Below are 17,929 nucleotides of genomic sequence, written 5' to 3'. Positions count from 1 at the left end.
TGACACTGAAACTTTATATAGTTTAAGCAAACAGTATCACGTAAACACTAAAAAACTGAGAGTGTTTTTACTGTTTACAGACATATATCTCTGAAAGAACAGACAGCTGTTGACAATCCACAGCTGTACAAAATATTTTAAAATTAATTAGGTGGCTGTGAATTCCTTGACATCAGCTGTATTAGGTATACCGTATTTACTCGAATCTAAGCCGCACTTTTTTTTCCGGTTTTTGTAATCCAAAAAACCGCCCGCGGCTTAGAATCGAGTGCAAAGTAAGCGGAAGTTCCAAAAAATTTTGGTAGGTGCCGCCACAACTAACTTCTGCCGTCGAATATATGTAGCGCTACACAGGCATGCTTTGCAGGCACAAAGACAAACACGGGCGCCAACCCTCTGCGTCAGTAAATAAATTAAAAAAATAAAAAAGAAGAAGAAGAAGTGGAAGATGAGCTTTTTTCTCCGCCCCGAGTTTCGACCACTGCATTTTCATACATTATCCAACGAAGTAAATACAAATTCCATATTGTTCATCTTCGAATGTAGGAGCATTTCAATGTACTACGAAAATGGATAATGGAATGTAGTCAAATTAAGTCGGGTGATGTTGAGGGTTTTAGATTAGGAAATGAGACACTTAAAGTAGTAAAGGAGTTTTGCTATTTGGGGAGCAAAATAACTGATGATGGTCGAAGTAGAGAGGATATAAAATGTAGACTGGCAATGGCAAGGAAAGCGTTTCTGAAGAAGAGAAATTTGTTAACATCGAGTATAGATTTAAGTGTCAGGAAATCATTTCTGAAAGTATTTGTATGGAGTGTAGCCATGTATGGAAGTGAAACATGGACGGTAAATAGTTTGGACAAGAAGAGAATAGAAGCTTTCGAAATGTGGTGCTACAGAAGAATGCTGAAGATTAGATGGGTAGATCACATAACTAATGAGGAGGTACTGAATAGGATTGGGGAGAAGAGGAGTTTGTGGCACAACTTGACCAGAAGAAGGGATCGGTTGGTAGGACATGTTCTGAGGCATCAAGGGATCACCAATTTAGTATTGGAGGGCAGCGTGGAGGGTAAAAATCGTAGGGGGAGACCAAGAGATGAATACACTAAGCAGATTCAGAAGGATGTAGGTTGCAGTAGGTACTGGGAGATGAAGAAGCTTGCACAGGATAGAGTAACATGGAGAGCTGCATCAAACCAGTCTCAGGACTGAAGACCACAACAACAACAACAACGAAAATCCGACTGGCAAGACTGTTTGGGATGTTTGTCAATATGCCCAACTCTACGTTCTGAATTTTTTCCTACCTGTGAGAAGAGATGGTTGCTAAAAGGAACTTTTGTGAATTGTGAATCACATGTAGTATTCTGTTCACCATAAGAATAATATGAATATAAACATTTTGCCATGTATTCTTTCATGTTTGCTGCTGTCTCATTTAAATCCTGTGTGCCTAATAAACTACGAAACTTGAGTGAGACTATAGCAAACGCGGAAGAATATACATATCATGTCATGTTTCTATTCGTATTATTCTTATGCCTAATTGTGATACAGTCAGAAATGAAGCACGGCAATTGACTAGATTTTTAAATGTAAGATGGCTCTAATTTCTGTGCAGAATGTAATGTACTGAAGAGGCGTCTGCAAAGATTTTCAAACGGAGAAAATTTTTCGCTAAACTCTTGTTCAGAACATCTTCTATCATATGCAGTCTATTATTTGGTTCTTGCTGATCATTATCAAAGAAAGCAGCAGTGTAAGTAACAACAAATAGCAGTCTCTTGCCATTGTTTCGCTTATGAGTCAATTCCTCTCTCTTTTTTTAATTGTAAGCCGCAGTAGCGCACACAAAAGCTAGTCTTGCCGCGAGGGGTGACAGGTCGTCAACTCTCATTATCAGAATGCGACAAACAATGCATGACACAGTACAATAATGCATTTTCAGCTTAGAGTGACGTAAACACCTATAACAAAGAGAACGGCACATATCAGATCAAAGAAAAATAAGCATTCAATTCAAACCAGGTGCAGCACGGGAAAAAGGAAGGGTACCCTTGTAAATACGGACGGAGCGCCTGACGCATAGCAATGGCTACCTGGTAAAGCTTAACTGCTAAGCTTACGACTCGAACCAAAATATCGTCATTCATTCGACCTAAATTGTGTCTCATATTACAATGGACCAACTTTGTTTCGATTTGGAGGTGCGGCCTAAAACTTTTCTCTCCCCTTGAATTTCGAGTCTCAGATCTCAGGTGCGGCTTAGATACAGGAAATTTTTTCCCTTGATTTCGAGTCTCATTTTTCAGGTGCGGCTTAGATTCGAGAGCGGCTTAGATTCAAGTAAATACGGTAGATCTACTACCCAAGAGCGACATATGATCTCGATTCTTTCGTTGTCTCATTCTCCTTGGTACAGGAATCCCAGTAATGTTGTGAGCTTTAGGTGACGAATTTAGTGGACTATGATACTAGGGTTGGAACTTTTAATAGTGGCAACTATTTATTTACAGCTCGTACAAAATAGATACATGTTTAAAAGTTTTACTGACCTTCAAAGTAGACACCAGCATTGTGTATAAACCGTTGTCAGTGATGTGGAAGTTGTAGGATACTCTTAGCAGTGCCAGTTGTGTTGACAGTTCGAGCGGTGTGGTCTATTGCCTGACGAATTTATAGCAGTTCTGAAGCAAATGCCGTGAATTGTTTCCTTCAATTTAGAAATCGAGTTGAACTTACGAGGGCTTAAGTCGGGGGATTGCAGTAGGTGGTATAGCCCTTAGCAGCCCCATCAGTCAAACAAATCAGTAACAGCTGCACTGTACGTGCTTGAGGATTGTCCTGCAAAATGATGGTCAGGTCATAGGTTGTGGTCCAAAAATGAACAGCATACTGACAGAAGTGATGACACTTTCTGCAGGACCTGACCATCATTTTACAGGACAATGCTCAAGCACGTACAGTGCAAGCTGATACTGATTTGTTTGACCGATGGGCTGCTAAGTGCTATACCACCTACTGCACTTCCTTGATTTAAGCCCTTGTGAGTATAACTCGATTTCTTAACTGAAGGAAACCGTTCACGGCATTCGCTTCAGAACTTTTACAAATTCGTCGGGCAATAGACCACACCACTCGAACTGTCAACGCAACTGGCACTGCTAAGAGTATCCTATGACTTCCACATCGCTGACATCAGGTTATACACAATGCTGGTGACTACTTTGAAGGTCAGTAAAACTTTGAAACACACATCTATTTTGTACGAGCTGTAAATAAATAGTTGTCACTATTAAAGTTCCAACTCTCCTATAATGGTGTAAGGGACTACGATATAATGATGTAAGCATTGTAATATAGGAAACTTTGGGTCATTATGGGGAACGTGCACAGATACCCGAAGTGATTAGGGAGACCACTTACGATAAGTGGGAAATCTGGGTTCAAGTCCTGGTCCGGCACAAATTTGCATATTTTGTTATTAGATAGAATATCTATACCTAATACAGCTGATGTCAAGGAATTTACAGTCAGTGAATTAATTTTGAAAAACGTTTTTATTGTATTTGACCAGTATTATTTCTGTGTGAAAGGACAGACTGAAATGTTGTGTAGTTAGTAATTATAATTCTAAGTTATATGGTAGGCTGCAGTGGAATTACTTTTACTACAGGTATATGGGTGATTTGAGAAAGAAATGAACTATTATTAGTGGTTGGAGTTAGAAAAGGCTCATCTCTCGTGTCGTATGCAAAAAGTCTATTAAGAGTTCGATGTAGAAAAGGGTTATCTTCCATGGTGTATGCAAAAAAGTGAAAATGTGTCTGCACTAAGGGGAGGTGAAGAACATGCTCATAAGAGGCACTGAGAAATGAGACTGTTTCGTGTCACTGATCCTGTTTAATCTGTACAAAGAATGCTCGACAAAAGAAAGCTGAGAAAAAGTAGAATAGTTTGCAGTTGAAGGCAAGGTCTTCAACTACTGATGATGTGTTCTTAATGGAAATGTTGGAATAAATTTGTGTACCCTGGTAATTATTATCTGTTCAAAATTACTTCAGGATTGACAGTTCAGGAGGAGCACGTAGAGGTGTGTAGCAGAGGTGCCGTCCCACACGGAACAAAGCATAACCTTAACATTTTGTTTGACTCACTCAGTTTCATAAACTACTCACTTTTATAAATATGGAACTTGCATCAATCTGTTCCGCAAGTCTCCACTGTGTTATCATTTTAGTTTTATTTGAGGCACCAAATTATTAAAATGATATACCAGGGTTTCTACAGGTCATGAAAAAGTAATGGAAATAAACAGGTAGTCATGAAAAGCTAATGAAATTGAATAGGTGGTCATAGCGTTAGTTCCAAAAATGTTGCGCCCAGTAGTCCATATATAGAAAGAGTCACCAGAACTTTTAAAAATCTTTGTTATCTGTGGTGGACTTGTGCGTCCATCTGTGCAGGCCACATTAGCAAAAACCCTGCTACTGTCATTTGCCACCTTTAGAGCTATATGTGGTTACTTCCAGAAACGCACAGTTATTTTGCAAAGTCTGTATCAAAAAATTGCTGAGAACAGTTCTTTGAAATTAAATATAGGCAAAGGAGGCTCATGTATATCACCCAAAGTTACGCAGAGCTCAATTTTGAGAAATTCTTGAGTGACAATCACATTAGAAGAACTTGTGTCAAAAAGCATGTGACTCCATCAACAGCCAATGTAGAATGCTGTAAATTTTGTTAATATTTTGAGAAACAACTGAAACAGTTGAATCCTAAGAAAATAAAACTTGAACAGTTTATGATGAATTTACTGCAGACTTGAACCATGACTTCATCTAGTTCATTTAAAAGCTGTTACGCATGTTTCATGGAAATGCTGCAGTTGAAAGAGGCTTTTCTGTTAACAAGAAAGATTTAGTTGAAAAGTTAGAAGATACAGTTGTTGCAGAAATAAGTGTTTTTGTTAATGTTACAAAATTAGTGATACTAGCTGTGTAGAATGCTTCATCACTAAGAATAGAAGCCTTAAAAAAAGAAGAAATCTGATGAAAATAAAGTGGGTAATCTTAAAAGAAAAACGGTTCAATAAACAAAAGAGCTCAAAGAATGGTTATAGAAAAGGCAAAAGAAGAACTTGAAAATTTCAAATTTAGCTAAGAAATATAAACACCAAATCTTACTGTGAAGCTTAACATTTGACATAAATTTTGTGCCTTCATAAGTGTTTGTAGTGCCTTAAAGAAAATTGTAAATTTTCGCTACATCACTATGCTAAAACAACTTGTATTTTAATTGATGTGATGATAAATATATTTGAAAATAGTCATACCACATCCTATGTGAGAGTTTCATGTTTTTGTAGCATTTGATGAATGGTATTCTACAAGTCATACCTAGTTACATTATTTGTGCTGACATACAGTTTGTAAGTTGTTATTACATTCAGCTTTTATTTCAAGCAGCTTTTGGGTTCATAAAAAAAAGTGATTTTGTCATTGTACCTCAATACCTTCAAGAGTTCATAAATATAACTAAAGAAGTGATGTAAAAAGTAATCAATTTGGGCCTCTGAAAATCTGTAGACACCCTTATACAGTTTACCAAAATGCATTTTCTGATGACATTACTGAATTTTTGATATGTGGGAAACATTTTGGTTGTTGAAGTTATGTAAACACTTTAAGCAAATGAAATCTTAAGAATACATCAGATTTTCATCTACTCCAAACTGGAACTCTGAACACGAGATAAACTTGATGCACAATGGCCTCCACATGTATCAAGTATGAAGTGGACTCTCACATTGAGTACTGAGTGGTCACTGTTTTAGTTTCATTGCAAGGAATGGCTCAATATGTTTGTAAATTTTCTGATTCGTCTACTTATTTCTAACTTTACAGAATGTGGGATTTATGTTTGTTTGTAGCAGTTTAAAAACATATCATATATAACCCAACCATTTTCAAAAAAAGGACAAACGCAATATAAAAATATTGAATGTGGCAGTTATTGTTAACGATAATATTTTTTATGTAATATAAATTGAATTCTCAAGAAGAATTTCATATGGAATTAGTTGCTGATAAGGCCGCCTTATTAAAATGTCAAAACATACAAAAATATAATTTTGTTATGTTACCATTACAAATTGTGCCCTTCAGACATGCAGCTGAACCTACCTATACTTCATATCACTGTAACTGCCACTGCTGTTATTTAATGAAATAATTGTCTCCTCCACTGAATTTTCAAAACTGCTTCATTCTGTCTTGTTCTCTCCATGATGCTCTACATATGTTTGTCTCTGCCTTCTTCCAGTCTTCAGAGATGATGTTCCTAACAGCTTCTTTTGTGAGTGCTTAGGCTGTAGAAAGGGTTAATTATCATTCCTGCCAACATAATCTGTAATTGGGGCCTATGTTAATTCTGTTGTGTGGAAATGGCAGTGGTAAGATTGTTAGCCAATATGTTTTTGTGAGCATATAGATTTCATATATGGGGAACTGTGTGTTGTGGAGAGGTAGTAATTCCATAAGCTCTAACTTTCTAAGGCCATCACTTACATAGACTTACCGACACTGAAGCCAGTCAGTTATTTCCTCCTCTCACTTTGCCATGGTAGGTGTTTTGTCAGTAGTAACTGAATGTTAAGGAGAATTATCTAGAAAAAAGACAGTTTCCCCAGATTTTGAATTATTGACCCTACAAACCACTTTTTAAATGTAACGTGGTTCATTTCTTTGTAATAACCTTCCATTTCTGTTGATTACAAAGTACGAGACCATTCGAGAGAGAACCTTGTGAGGTGCCTGCATGACAAGGAATAAGTCAGCCCCCATTGCCATCGTTCCTTTAGTTGTGTCACCTGTTCAGCCCTGCTTGATAACATCAGAATTAACCCAGTTTCATCAAGCCACAACACTTCATCGATATTCGTGCCATATATATCTTCCTTAAAAACTGTCATTGCCATGCAGCTTCATACTCCCTCACCATCAACAGTTTGTTTTGTGGTCTTCAGTCCTGAGACTGATTTGATGCAGCTCTCCATGCTACTCTATCCTGTGCAAGCTTCTGCATCTCCCAGTACCTACTGCAACATACATCCTTCTGAATCTGCTTAGTGTATTCATCTCTTGGTCTCCCTCTACGATTTTTATCCTCCACGCTGCCCTCCAATGCTAAATTTCTGATCCCTTGATGCCTCAAAACATGTCCTACCAACCGATCCCTTCTTCTAGTCAAGTTGTGCCACAAACTTCTCTTCTCCCCAATCCTATTCAATACCTCCTCATTAGTTAAGTGATCTACCCACCTTATCTTCAGCATTCTTCTGTAGCACCACATTTCGAAAGCTTCTATTCTCTTCTTGTCCAAACTGGTTATCGTCCATGTTTCACTTCCATACATGGCTACACTCCATACAAATACTTTCAGAAACGACTTCCTGACACTTAAATCTATACTCGATGTTAACAAATTTCTCTTCTTCAGAAACGATTTCCTTGCCATTGCCAATCTACATTTTATATCCTCTCTACTTCGACCATCATCAGTTATTTTACTCCCTAAATAGCAAAACTCCTTTACTACTTTAAGTGTCTCATTTCCTAATCTAATCCACTCGGCATCACCCGATTTAATTTGACTACATTCCATTATCCTCGTTTTGCTTTTGTTGATGTTCATCTTATATCCTCCTTTCAAGACACTGTCCATTCCGTTCAACTGCTCTTCCAAGTCCTTTGCTGTCTCTGACAGAATTACAATGTCATTGGCGAACCTCAAAGTTTTTACTTCTTCTCCATGAATTTTAATGCCTACTCCGAATTTTTCTTTTGTTTCCTTTACTGCTTGCTCAATATACAGATTGAATAACATCGGGGAGAGGTTACAACCCTGTCTCACTCCTTTCCCAGCCACTGCTTCCCTTTCATGCCCCTCGACTCTTATAACTGCCATCTGGTTTCTGTACAAATTGTAAATAGCCTTTCGCTCCCTGTATTTTACCCCTGCCACCTTCAGAATTTGAAAGAGAGTATTCCAGTTAACGTTGTCAAAAGCTTTCTCTAAGTCTACAAATGCTAGAAACGTAGGTTTGCCTTTCCTTAATCTTTCATCTAAGATAAGTCGTAAGGTTAGTATTGCCTCACGTGTTCCAACATTTCTACGGAATCCAAACTGATCTTCCCCGAGGTCCGCTTCTACCAGTTTTTCCATTTGTCTGTAAAGAATTCGCATTAGTATTTTGCAGCTGTGGCTTATTAAACTGATAGTTCGGTAATTTTCACATCTGTCAACACCTGCTTTCTTTGGGATTGGAATTATTATATTCTTCTTGAAGTCAGTGGGTATTTCGCCTGTCTCATACATCTTGCTCACCAGATGGTAGAGTTTTGTCATGACTGGTTCTCCCAAGGCCATCAGTAGTTCTAATGGAATGTTGTCTACTCCCGGGGCCTTGTTTCGACTCAGGTCTTTCAGTGCTCTGTCAAACTCTTCACGCAGTATCTTATCTCCCATTTCATCTTCATCTACATCCTCTTCCATTTCCATAATATTGTCCTCAAGTACATCGCCCTTGTGTAAACCCTCTATATACTCCTTCCACCTTTCTGCCTTCCCTTCTTTGCTTAGAACTGGGTTTCCATCTGAGCTCTTGATATTCATACAAGTTGTTCTCTTTCTCCAAAGGTCTCTTTAATTTTCCTGTAGGCAGTATCTATCTTACCCCTAGTGAGACAAGCCTCTACATCCTTACATTTGTCCTCTAGCCATCCCTGCTTAGCTATTTTGCACTTCCTGTCGATCACATTTTTTAGACTTTTGTATTCCTTTTTGCCTGCTTCATTTACTGCATTTTTATATTTTCTCCTTTCATCAATTAAATTCAACATTTCTTCTGTTACCCAAGGATTTCTATTAGCCCTCGTCTTTTTACCTACTTGATCCTCTGCTGCCTTCACTACTTCATCCCTCAGAGCTACCCATTCTTCATCTACTGTATTTCTTTCCCCCATTCCTGTCAATTGTTCCCTTATGCTCTTCCTGAAACTCTCTACAACCTCTGTTTTTTTTTTCAGTTTATCCAGGTCCCATCTCCTTAAATTCCCACCTTTTTCCAGTTTCTTCAGTTTCAATCTGCAGTTCATAACCAGTAGATTGTGGTCAGAATCCACATCTGCCCCTGGAAATGTCTTACAATTTAAAACCTGGTTCCTAAATCTCTGTCTTACCATTATATAATCTATCTGATACCTTTTAGAATCTCCAGGATTCTTCTAGGTATACAACCTTCTTTTATGATTCTTGAACCAAGTGTTAGCTATGATTAAGTTATGCTCTGTGCAAAATTCTACAAGGCGGCTTCCTCTTTCATTTCTTCCCCCCAATCCATATTCACCTACTATGTTTCCTTCTCTCCCTTTTCCTACTGACGAATTCCAGTCACCCATGACTATTAAATTTTCGTCTCCCTTCACTACCTGAATAATTTCTTTTATCTCATCATACATTTCATCAATTTCTTCATCATCTGCAGAGCTAGTTGGCATATAAACTTGTACTACTGTGGTAGGCTTGGGCTTCGTGTCTATCTTGGCCACAATAATGCGTTCACTATGCTGTTTGTAGTAGCTAACCCGCACTCCTATTTTTTTATTCATTATTAAACCTACTCCTGCATTACCTCTATTTGATTTTGTATTTATAACCCTGTAATCACCTGACCAAAAGTCTTGTTCCTCCTGCCACCGAACTTCACTAATTCCCACTATATCAAACTTTAACCCACCCATTTCCCTTTTTAAATTTTCTAACCTACCTGCCCGATTAAGGGATCTGACATTCCACCCTCCGATCCGTAGAATGCCAGTTTTCCTTCTCCTGATAACGACGTCCTCCTGAGTAGTCCCCGCCCGGAGATCCGAATGGGGGACTATTTTACCTCCGGAATATTTTACCCAAGAGGACGCCATCATCATTTAATCATACAGTAAAGCTGCATGTCCTGGGGAAAATTTACAGCTGTAGTTTCCCCTTGCTTTCAGCCGTTCGCAGTACCAGCACAGCAAGGCCGTTTTGGTTAATGTTACAAGGCCAGATCAGTCAATCATCCAGACTGTTGCCCCTGCAACTACTGAAAAGGCTGCTGCCCCTCTTCAGGAACCACATGTTTGTCTGGCCTCTCAACAGATACCCCTCCGTTGTGGTTGCACCTACGGTACGGCCATCTGTATCGCTGAGGCACGCAAGCCTCCCCACCAACGGCAAGGTCCATGGTTCATGTGGTGGGGGAGGGGGGGGGGGGAACAGCAGGTCCCCATAGAGTTTTTCAGTCTCACAGTAGGACAGTAACATGCAAACTGTTTCTGTTGACTGATCTTGTGCATCCCCAGGCCAAGAGAATGACGCAGAAGTTTTCTGCTCATAACTTTCTGCGGACTTCTTTCTGACATCGTTCAGTAGCACACAACAAATGGCGGTAACAAATAAAATAATAACTGCTGCATCCATAAAAAACGGAAACAAACCAAATCATGAGATACAACAATTACACAGGACATTAAACTGTCTGAAACTCAAGCACTGTGCAGGTGGGAAGTGTTGTGGTGCCGGAGTGAGGGTTTGGAAATTTTTGGCTCTTTGCTGCGGCTGCAGATCTCATGGGTGACAGAATGTGGCTCGTACCTCCAGAATGGGGTCCTCCCTACTTCTTCTGTTGTAGCTGTCAATACTAAATTAATTTTGAGCAGACTTTAGGTATCTGATTTCTGTGAAGGATGTTAACTTGGTTGGCTGACATCAGAAAGTTAACTTTTATCTTTTTATCTCACATTTAAAACGTATGGTTTGTATGATCATCATCCATCTGCAAATGAAGGTTTGTAAGAAACGCATTGCGTTAGGTACCGAAGTATTTAGTTTGAATAGTTTCACATAGGTAATTCTGACATTTTTTTCCTGAGCGCTTAGTATCATCATCATTCATTATTGTAGTTAAAATGAATGGAGTGGCCATTGCATGTCAGTTGAGATGAGCTTCAATGATTTAAAAACTTGAGCTGAAAGTATTTTATGCAGTAGAATGATGGGATGTTCACTGTGCTAAATATTAGTAACTAGTTAAGTCTTTAGTGGACAGGGAAATGCACACAGATACCATCCTTTCTCAAGCAGTACTCTTCCACTTGAAGATTGTAAGAGAGGGAGAGTGTCGTTAGCAGATTAGAGACTCAGATAATTGGTGAACTGTGGTCACATGACTTGACTCTAGGAACAAAGCATAAGTTTTGAGACTGGGCTTAACACATAGTTACAAATTGACAAATGTTTATGAACTCTTTGATACAGCTTTGGCTGTTGATGATTATTTCTATTAACGCAGAATTACTATTCTTGATCAGCCTTCTATATAGTGTTTCAGTCTTTCCATGAGTAGAAACTGTGAGAATAAGTAGTAAGATCAGTGTGTGTAAATCCATACACGGAACATATACGCAGTGAGAGAAACAGAAAATAGGAAAGAATGTACACTTGTATTGTAAATTCCTACACGCTGGATCTCTCTCTCTCTCTCTCTCTCTCTCTCTCTCTCTCTGTGTGTGTGTGTGTGTGTGTGTGTGTGTGAGAGAGAGAGAGAGAGAGAGAGAGAGAGAGAGAGAGAGGAGATGATGGTGATGATGATGAAGAAGAAATGATGAGGACAACACAAACACCCAGTCCCCGTGCAGAGAAAATCCCCAACCTGCCCAGAGAGAGAGAGAGAGAGAGAGAGAGAGAGAGAGAGAGAGAGAGAGAGTCCCTGCCGCCATTGGATGAGCAGCTGCAGCAGCAAGTCGTATACTCTTAGCTCACTTATTTGTTACATAGTTTAATTCTTAATTTCTTTGCGTGTTTTTGGTACTTGCATTGTTTAATTCATAAATTTCGGGCGTATTATAGTATTTGAGAGTGTAGCATCGCGTTTTAGTACCTGAATAGTGTAAAATCGCGTAGTCTCCTTCCGCCGCTGAGCAGTGTGTCAGCAGTGCGCAAGTAGCAGCATTACTGCATCTATTAGGCAATCTTGTATTTTAATAACTGTTTAAATTTTGTGTCGAATTGTTTGTGCTCTCTGTAGATTAGTTCAGACGTTCCTTGCACAACAGTTTTTAGCATGGATAGGGACTGCAACTGCTGTGTTCAGATGCAGGCTGAGTTGGCATCCCTTTGCTCCCAGCTTCAGGCAGTGTTGGCTTCGGTCACACAGCTTGAGGCTGTTGCCAATGGGCATCACTGTGGGGGTCCGGATGGGGGTTTGTCAGGGACGGCCAGCTCGTCGCACGCATCCCCCGATCGGACTATGACTGTGGCTGCCCAGGATACTGCCCACATTGAGGCTGATCGCTCACCTGTGGTAGAGTGGGAGGTCGTCTCGAGGTGTGGCAGGGGGCGAAAGACATTCTGGAGGGCTGAACGGAAGGCCTCTCCAGTTTGTCTGACGAACCGGTTTCAGGCTCTGTCTCAGGCTGATACTGATCTTCGGCCGAACATGGCTGCTTGTCCTGTTCCAGAGGTTGCCCCCTCAGTCTGCAAGATCTGGGCGGTCGCAGAGGGTGGGCTTACTGGTAGTTGGGAGCTCCAACGTCAGGCGCGTAATGGGGCCCCTTAGGGATATGGCAGCAAGAGAGGGGAAGAAAACCAATGTGCACTCCGTGTGCATACCGGGGGGAGTCATTCCAGATGTGGAAAGGGTCCTTCCGAATGCCATGAAGGGTACAGGGTGCACCCATCTGCAGGTGGTCGCTCATGTCGGCACCAATGATGTGTGTCGCTATGGATCGGAGGAAATCCTTTCTGGCTTCCGGCGGCTATCTGATTTGGTGAAGACTGCCAGTCTCGCTAGCGGGATGAAAGCAGAGCTCACCATCTGCAGCATCGTCAACAGGACTGACTGCGGGCCTTTGGTACAGAGCCGAGTGGAGGGTCTGAATCAGAGGCTGAGACGGTTCTGTGACCGTGTGGGCTGCAGATTCCTCGACTTGCGCCATAGGGTGGTGGGGTTTCGGGTTCCGCTGACTAGATCAGGAGTCCACTACACGCAGCAAGCGGCTACACGGGTAGCAGGGGTTATGTGGCGTGGACTGGGCGGTTTTTTAGGTTAGATGGCCTCGGGCAGGTACAGAAAGGGCAATAGTCTCAAAGGGTGCGGGGCAAAGTCAGGACATGCGGGGACCAAGCAGCAATCAGTATTGTAATTGTAAACTGTCGAAGCTGCATTGGTAAAGTACCGGAACTTCAAGCGCTGATAGAAAGCACCGAAGCTGAAATCGTTATAGGCACAGAAAGCTGGCCGAAGCCAGAGATAAATTCTGCCGAAATTTTTACAAAAGCACAGACAGTGTTTAGAAAGGATAGATTGCATACAACCGGTGGTGGCGTGTTTGTCGCTGTTAGTAGTAGTTTATCCTGTAGTGAAGTAGAAGTGGATAGTTCCTGTGAATTATGGGTGGAGGTTACACTCAACAACCGAGCTAGGTTAATAGTTGGCTCCTTTTACCGACCTCCCGACTCAGCAGCATTAGTGGCAGAACAGCTGAGAGAAAATTTGGAATACATTTCACATAAATTTTCTCAGCATGTTATAGTCGTAGGTGGAGATTTCAATTTACCAGATATAGACTGGGACACTCAGATGTTTAGGCCGGGTGGTAGGGACAGAGCATCAAGTGACATTATACTGAGTGCACTATCCGAAAATTACCTCGAGCAATTAAACAGAGAACCGACTTGTGGAGATAACATCTTGGACCTACTGATAACAAACAGACCCGAACTTTTCGACTCTGTAAGTGCAGAACAGGGAATCAGTGATCATAAGGCCATTGCAGCATCCCTGAATATGGAAGTTAATAGGAATATAAAAAAAGGGAGGAAGGTTTATCTGTTTAGCAAGAGTAATAGAAGGCAGATTTCAGACTACCTAACAGATCAAAACGAAAATTTCTGTTCCGATACTGACAATGTTGAGTGTTTATGGAAAAAGTTCAAGGCAATCGTAAAATTCGTTTTAGACAGGTACATGCCGAGTAAAACTGTGAGGGATGGGAAAAACCCACCGTGGTTCAGCAACAAAGTTAGGAAACTACTGCGAAAGCAAAGAGAGCTTCACTCCAAGTTTAAACGCAGCCAAAACCTCTCAGACAAACGGAAGCTAAACGATGTCAAAGTTAGCGTACAGAGGGCTATGCATGAAGCGTTCAGTGAATTCGAAAGTAAAATTCTATGTACCGACTTGACAGAAAATCCTAGGAAGTTCTGGTCTTACGTTAAATCAGTAAGTGGCTCAAAACAGCATATCCAGACACTCCGAGGTGATGATGGCATTGAAACAGAGGATGACACACGTAAAGCTGAAATACTAAACACCTTTTTCCAAAGCTGTTTCACAGAGGAAGACCGCACTGCATTTCCTTCTCTAAATCCTCGCACAAACGAAAAAATGGCTGACATCAAAATAAGTGTCCAAGGAATAGAAAAGCAACTGGAATCACTCAACAGAGGAAAGTCCACTGCACCTGACGGGATACCAATTCGATTCAACGACGAGTACGCGAAAGAACTTGTCCCCCTTCTAACAGCCGTGTACCGCAAATCTCTAGAGGAACGGAAGGTTCCAAATGATTGGAAAAGAGCACAGGTAGTCCCAGTCTTCAAGAAGGGTCGTCGAGCAGATGCGCAAAACTATAGACCTATATGTCTGACGTCGATCTGTTGTAGAATTTTAGAACATGTTTTTTGCTCGCGTATCATGTCGTTTTTGGAAACCCAAAATCTACTCTGTAGGAATCAACATGGATTCCGGAAACAGCGATCGTGTGAGACCCAACTCGCTTTATTTTTTCATGAGACCCAGAAAATATTAGATAAAAGCTCCCAGGTAGATGCTATTTTCCTTGACTTCCGGAAGGCGTTCGATACAGTTCCGCACTGTCGCCTGATAAACAAAGTAAGAGCCTACGGAATATCAGACCAGCTGTGTGGCTGGATTGAAGAGATTTTAGCAAACAGAACACAGCATGTTGTTATCAATGGAGAGACGTCTACAGACGTTAAGGTAACCTCTGGCGTGCCACAGGGGAGTGTTATGGGACCATTGCTTTTCACAATATATATAAATGGCCTTGTAGATAGTGTCGGAAGTTCCATGCGGCTTTTCGCGGATGACGCTGTAGTATACAGAGAAGTCGCAGCATTAAAAAATTGCAGGAAGATCTGCAGCGGATAGGCACTTGGTGCAGGGAGTGGCAACTGATCCTTAACATAGATAAATGTAATGTATTGCGAATACATAGAAAGAAGGATCCTTTATTGTATGATTATATGATAGAGGAACAAACACTGGTAGCAGTTACTTCTGTAAAATATCTGGGAGTATGGGTACGGAACGATTTGAAGTGGAATGATCATATAAGATTAATTGTTGGTAAGGCGTGTGCCAGGTTGAGATTCATTGGGAGAGTCCTTAGAAAATGTAGTCCATCAACAAAGGAGGTGGATTACAAAACACTCGTTCGACCTGTACTTGAGTATTGCTCATCAGTGTGGGATCCGTACCAGATCGGGTTGGCGGAGGAGATAGATAAGATCCAAAGAAGAGCGGTGCGTTTCGTCACAGGGTTATTTGGTAACTATGATAGCGTTACGGAGATGTTTAGCAAACTCAAGTGGCAGACTCTGCAAGAGAGGCGCTCTGTATCGCGGTGTAGCTTGCTCGCCAGGTTTCGAGAGAGTGCGTTTCTGGTTGAGGTATCGAATATATTGCTTCCCCCTACTTATACCTCCCGAGGAGATCACGAATGTAAAATTGGAGAGATTCGAGCACGCACGGAGGCTTTCAGACAGTCGTTCTCCCCGCGAACCATACGCGACTGGAACAGAAAAGGGAGGTAATGACAGTGGCACGTAAAGTGCCCTCCGCCACACACCGTTGGGTTGCTTGTGGAGTATAAATGTAGATGTGGATGTAGACTTTCAAATTTGTGTGTGTTACTGTTACATTGTAATGATGAGTAAAATAGCAAGTTTGTACAGTGAAACAGAAGACTGTCTGTAGGTTCTTTGCTTGCTCTGTACATTGCTTCTTTTGGGCTACACTCAAAACACACGCTGTCTGTAACGACCTTATTTTCAACAGGATGTTAAATCCTAATCTTCCTTCTTCAAATCACTCTTAAATTGAAACTGTGTGCCAGGCCGAGACTCGAACTCTGGACCTTTGCCCTTTGCGGGCAAGTGCTCTACCAACTGAGCTACCCAAGCACGACTCACACCCCGTCCTTACAGCCTTACTTCTGCCAGTACCTCGTCTCCTACCTTCCAAACTTTACAGAAGCTCTCCTGCGAACCTTGCAGAACTAGCACTCCTGAAAGAAAGGATATTGCGGAGACATGGCTTAGCCATATCAGCGCACACTCCGCTGCAGAGTGAAAATCTCATTCCACTCTTAAATTGTGTAACAATCTTTTCTGATACACATTGATTTTTACTGAATTCACAAAAAAGACAAATTCGTGAGCATTGTGAGTCACTTGAAGGTACTGGGGACTGAGCGGAAGGGGTTAGAGACTCATTTTTTTTTAAAGATCATGTTATGCTTGCCCTATGTATGTGCAGTGAGAGTTACTTTCATTTGTGTAATATTCTCATACAATAATGTCAAAAACTAGACAAGCAGCATTCTGTACATAATTGTGATCTGTTTCAGACGACAAAGAAGTCACTTAACAGATTCGAGAAACATATGAAGAACTACCTTGATAACAAACGCTTGAAGAAAGCTCGCCGGGCTGTTGAAATATCTATCGAAGGACGGAAAATGGCACTATAAAGAACTGTTAAAGACTCAATGCCACTTTGGGCTGTATGTGTTCCTTGTACTTGCATACATAGTGTTCAGTGTTCATACTCTCGTTGCATGTGGAAATGCAGTGTGTACTGTAATGTAAATAAAATCAGCTATATTTATGAAATACATGTGTGTGCTTGTAAGTGGAATTTATTACAGTTTATTGTAAAGAGAGATAACTGAGTGGAGTGTGCACTCTTGTCTCTGTGCTTTCGGGGGGAGCTGGCTTCAAATCCCAGTTCAGTATTTTTCTAATTGGTAAATGAATGATGGTCTTTATGCCTTCTCTGTAACAGAAGGGTAATACAAAATTAACGGAGTATTTTCTGTCTTCATGAAGCATTGAATTGCAGGTGTTGCAATTTCAGCTAGTCAGGGAAACCTAATTTTAAATATATTACACACACACACACACACACACACACACACACACACACACACACACACACACACACAGGATATATTCTGGGTGACTTGTCGTACCTGACTCACACTGTGTTGTGATTCACCAATATAAAAACATTGTAGGTGTCAGAAGAAATTATATTGTCTAAAAGTATTTAACCTTAGTTTTTCCTAGTGTTCTTGTGTGGATTGCACCATCTGCCATTTTGTACTACACAAAAATAGGAGATTCTCAAATAATTATGTCTTAGCTTTCTGGAAATTCAAATGAAGAAATCCAAGACAGTGTAGATAAGGCATGTTGAAAAATATGTTGAAGTTTGTGAATGTGTATAATAATATCATTATTAATTTGTAAATGTTTTTTGTGTCTAGAATAATTAGTTATTCTTTGGTCAGAAGAGTGTAATTATAGTTTCCACAATTTTACTGGAGAGCAAAAACAAAGTTGAAATGACACCTGATTAAATTTCAGTGGCAGAGTTTTTAGTTCTGTTGTGTATTTTTATTAATCCCCTTTGCATTGCTTACCATACTGTATGCCCGCTTGAAAATATAACAACAGAAACTTGTTAAAGAATGTGGTTGAGTTCCTTCAGTTGTGACTTCCTTTGTCTATGATC

At 40.6% G+C, this 17,929-nt stretch overlaps 1 protein-coding gene across 1 annotated transcript in view; it reads left to right on the top strand.

The window, feature by feature from the left end:
• Nucleotides 1-17,027, top strand: part of LOC126235792 (protein IWS1 homolog) — a 129,742-nt gene extending 112,715 nt beyond the window's left edge. The window contains exon 10 of the mRNA XM_049944605.1: nucleotides 16,761-17,027. Coding sequence (XP_049800562.1) covers nucleotides 16,761-16,883 — 123 coding nt within the window. The 3' untranslated portion in view covers nucleotides 16,884-17,027. The remainder of the gene's footprint in view (nucleotides 1-16,760) is intronic.
• The last annotated feature ends 902 nt before the right edge of the window (nucleotides 17,028-17,929 follow it).

This window comes from Schistocerca nitens, chromosome 2 (assembly GCF_023898315.1).
Source record: "Schistocerca nitens isolate TAMUIC-IGC-003100 chromosome 2, iqSchNite1.1, whole genome shotgun sequence".
Lineage (NCBI taxonomy): Eukaryota > Metazoa > Arthropoda > Insecta > Orthoptera > Acrididae > Schistocerca > Schistocerca nitens.
Note: the sequence above shows the minus strand (reverse complement) of the source record. Positions and strands in the feature narration are given on the sequence as shown.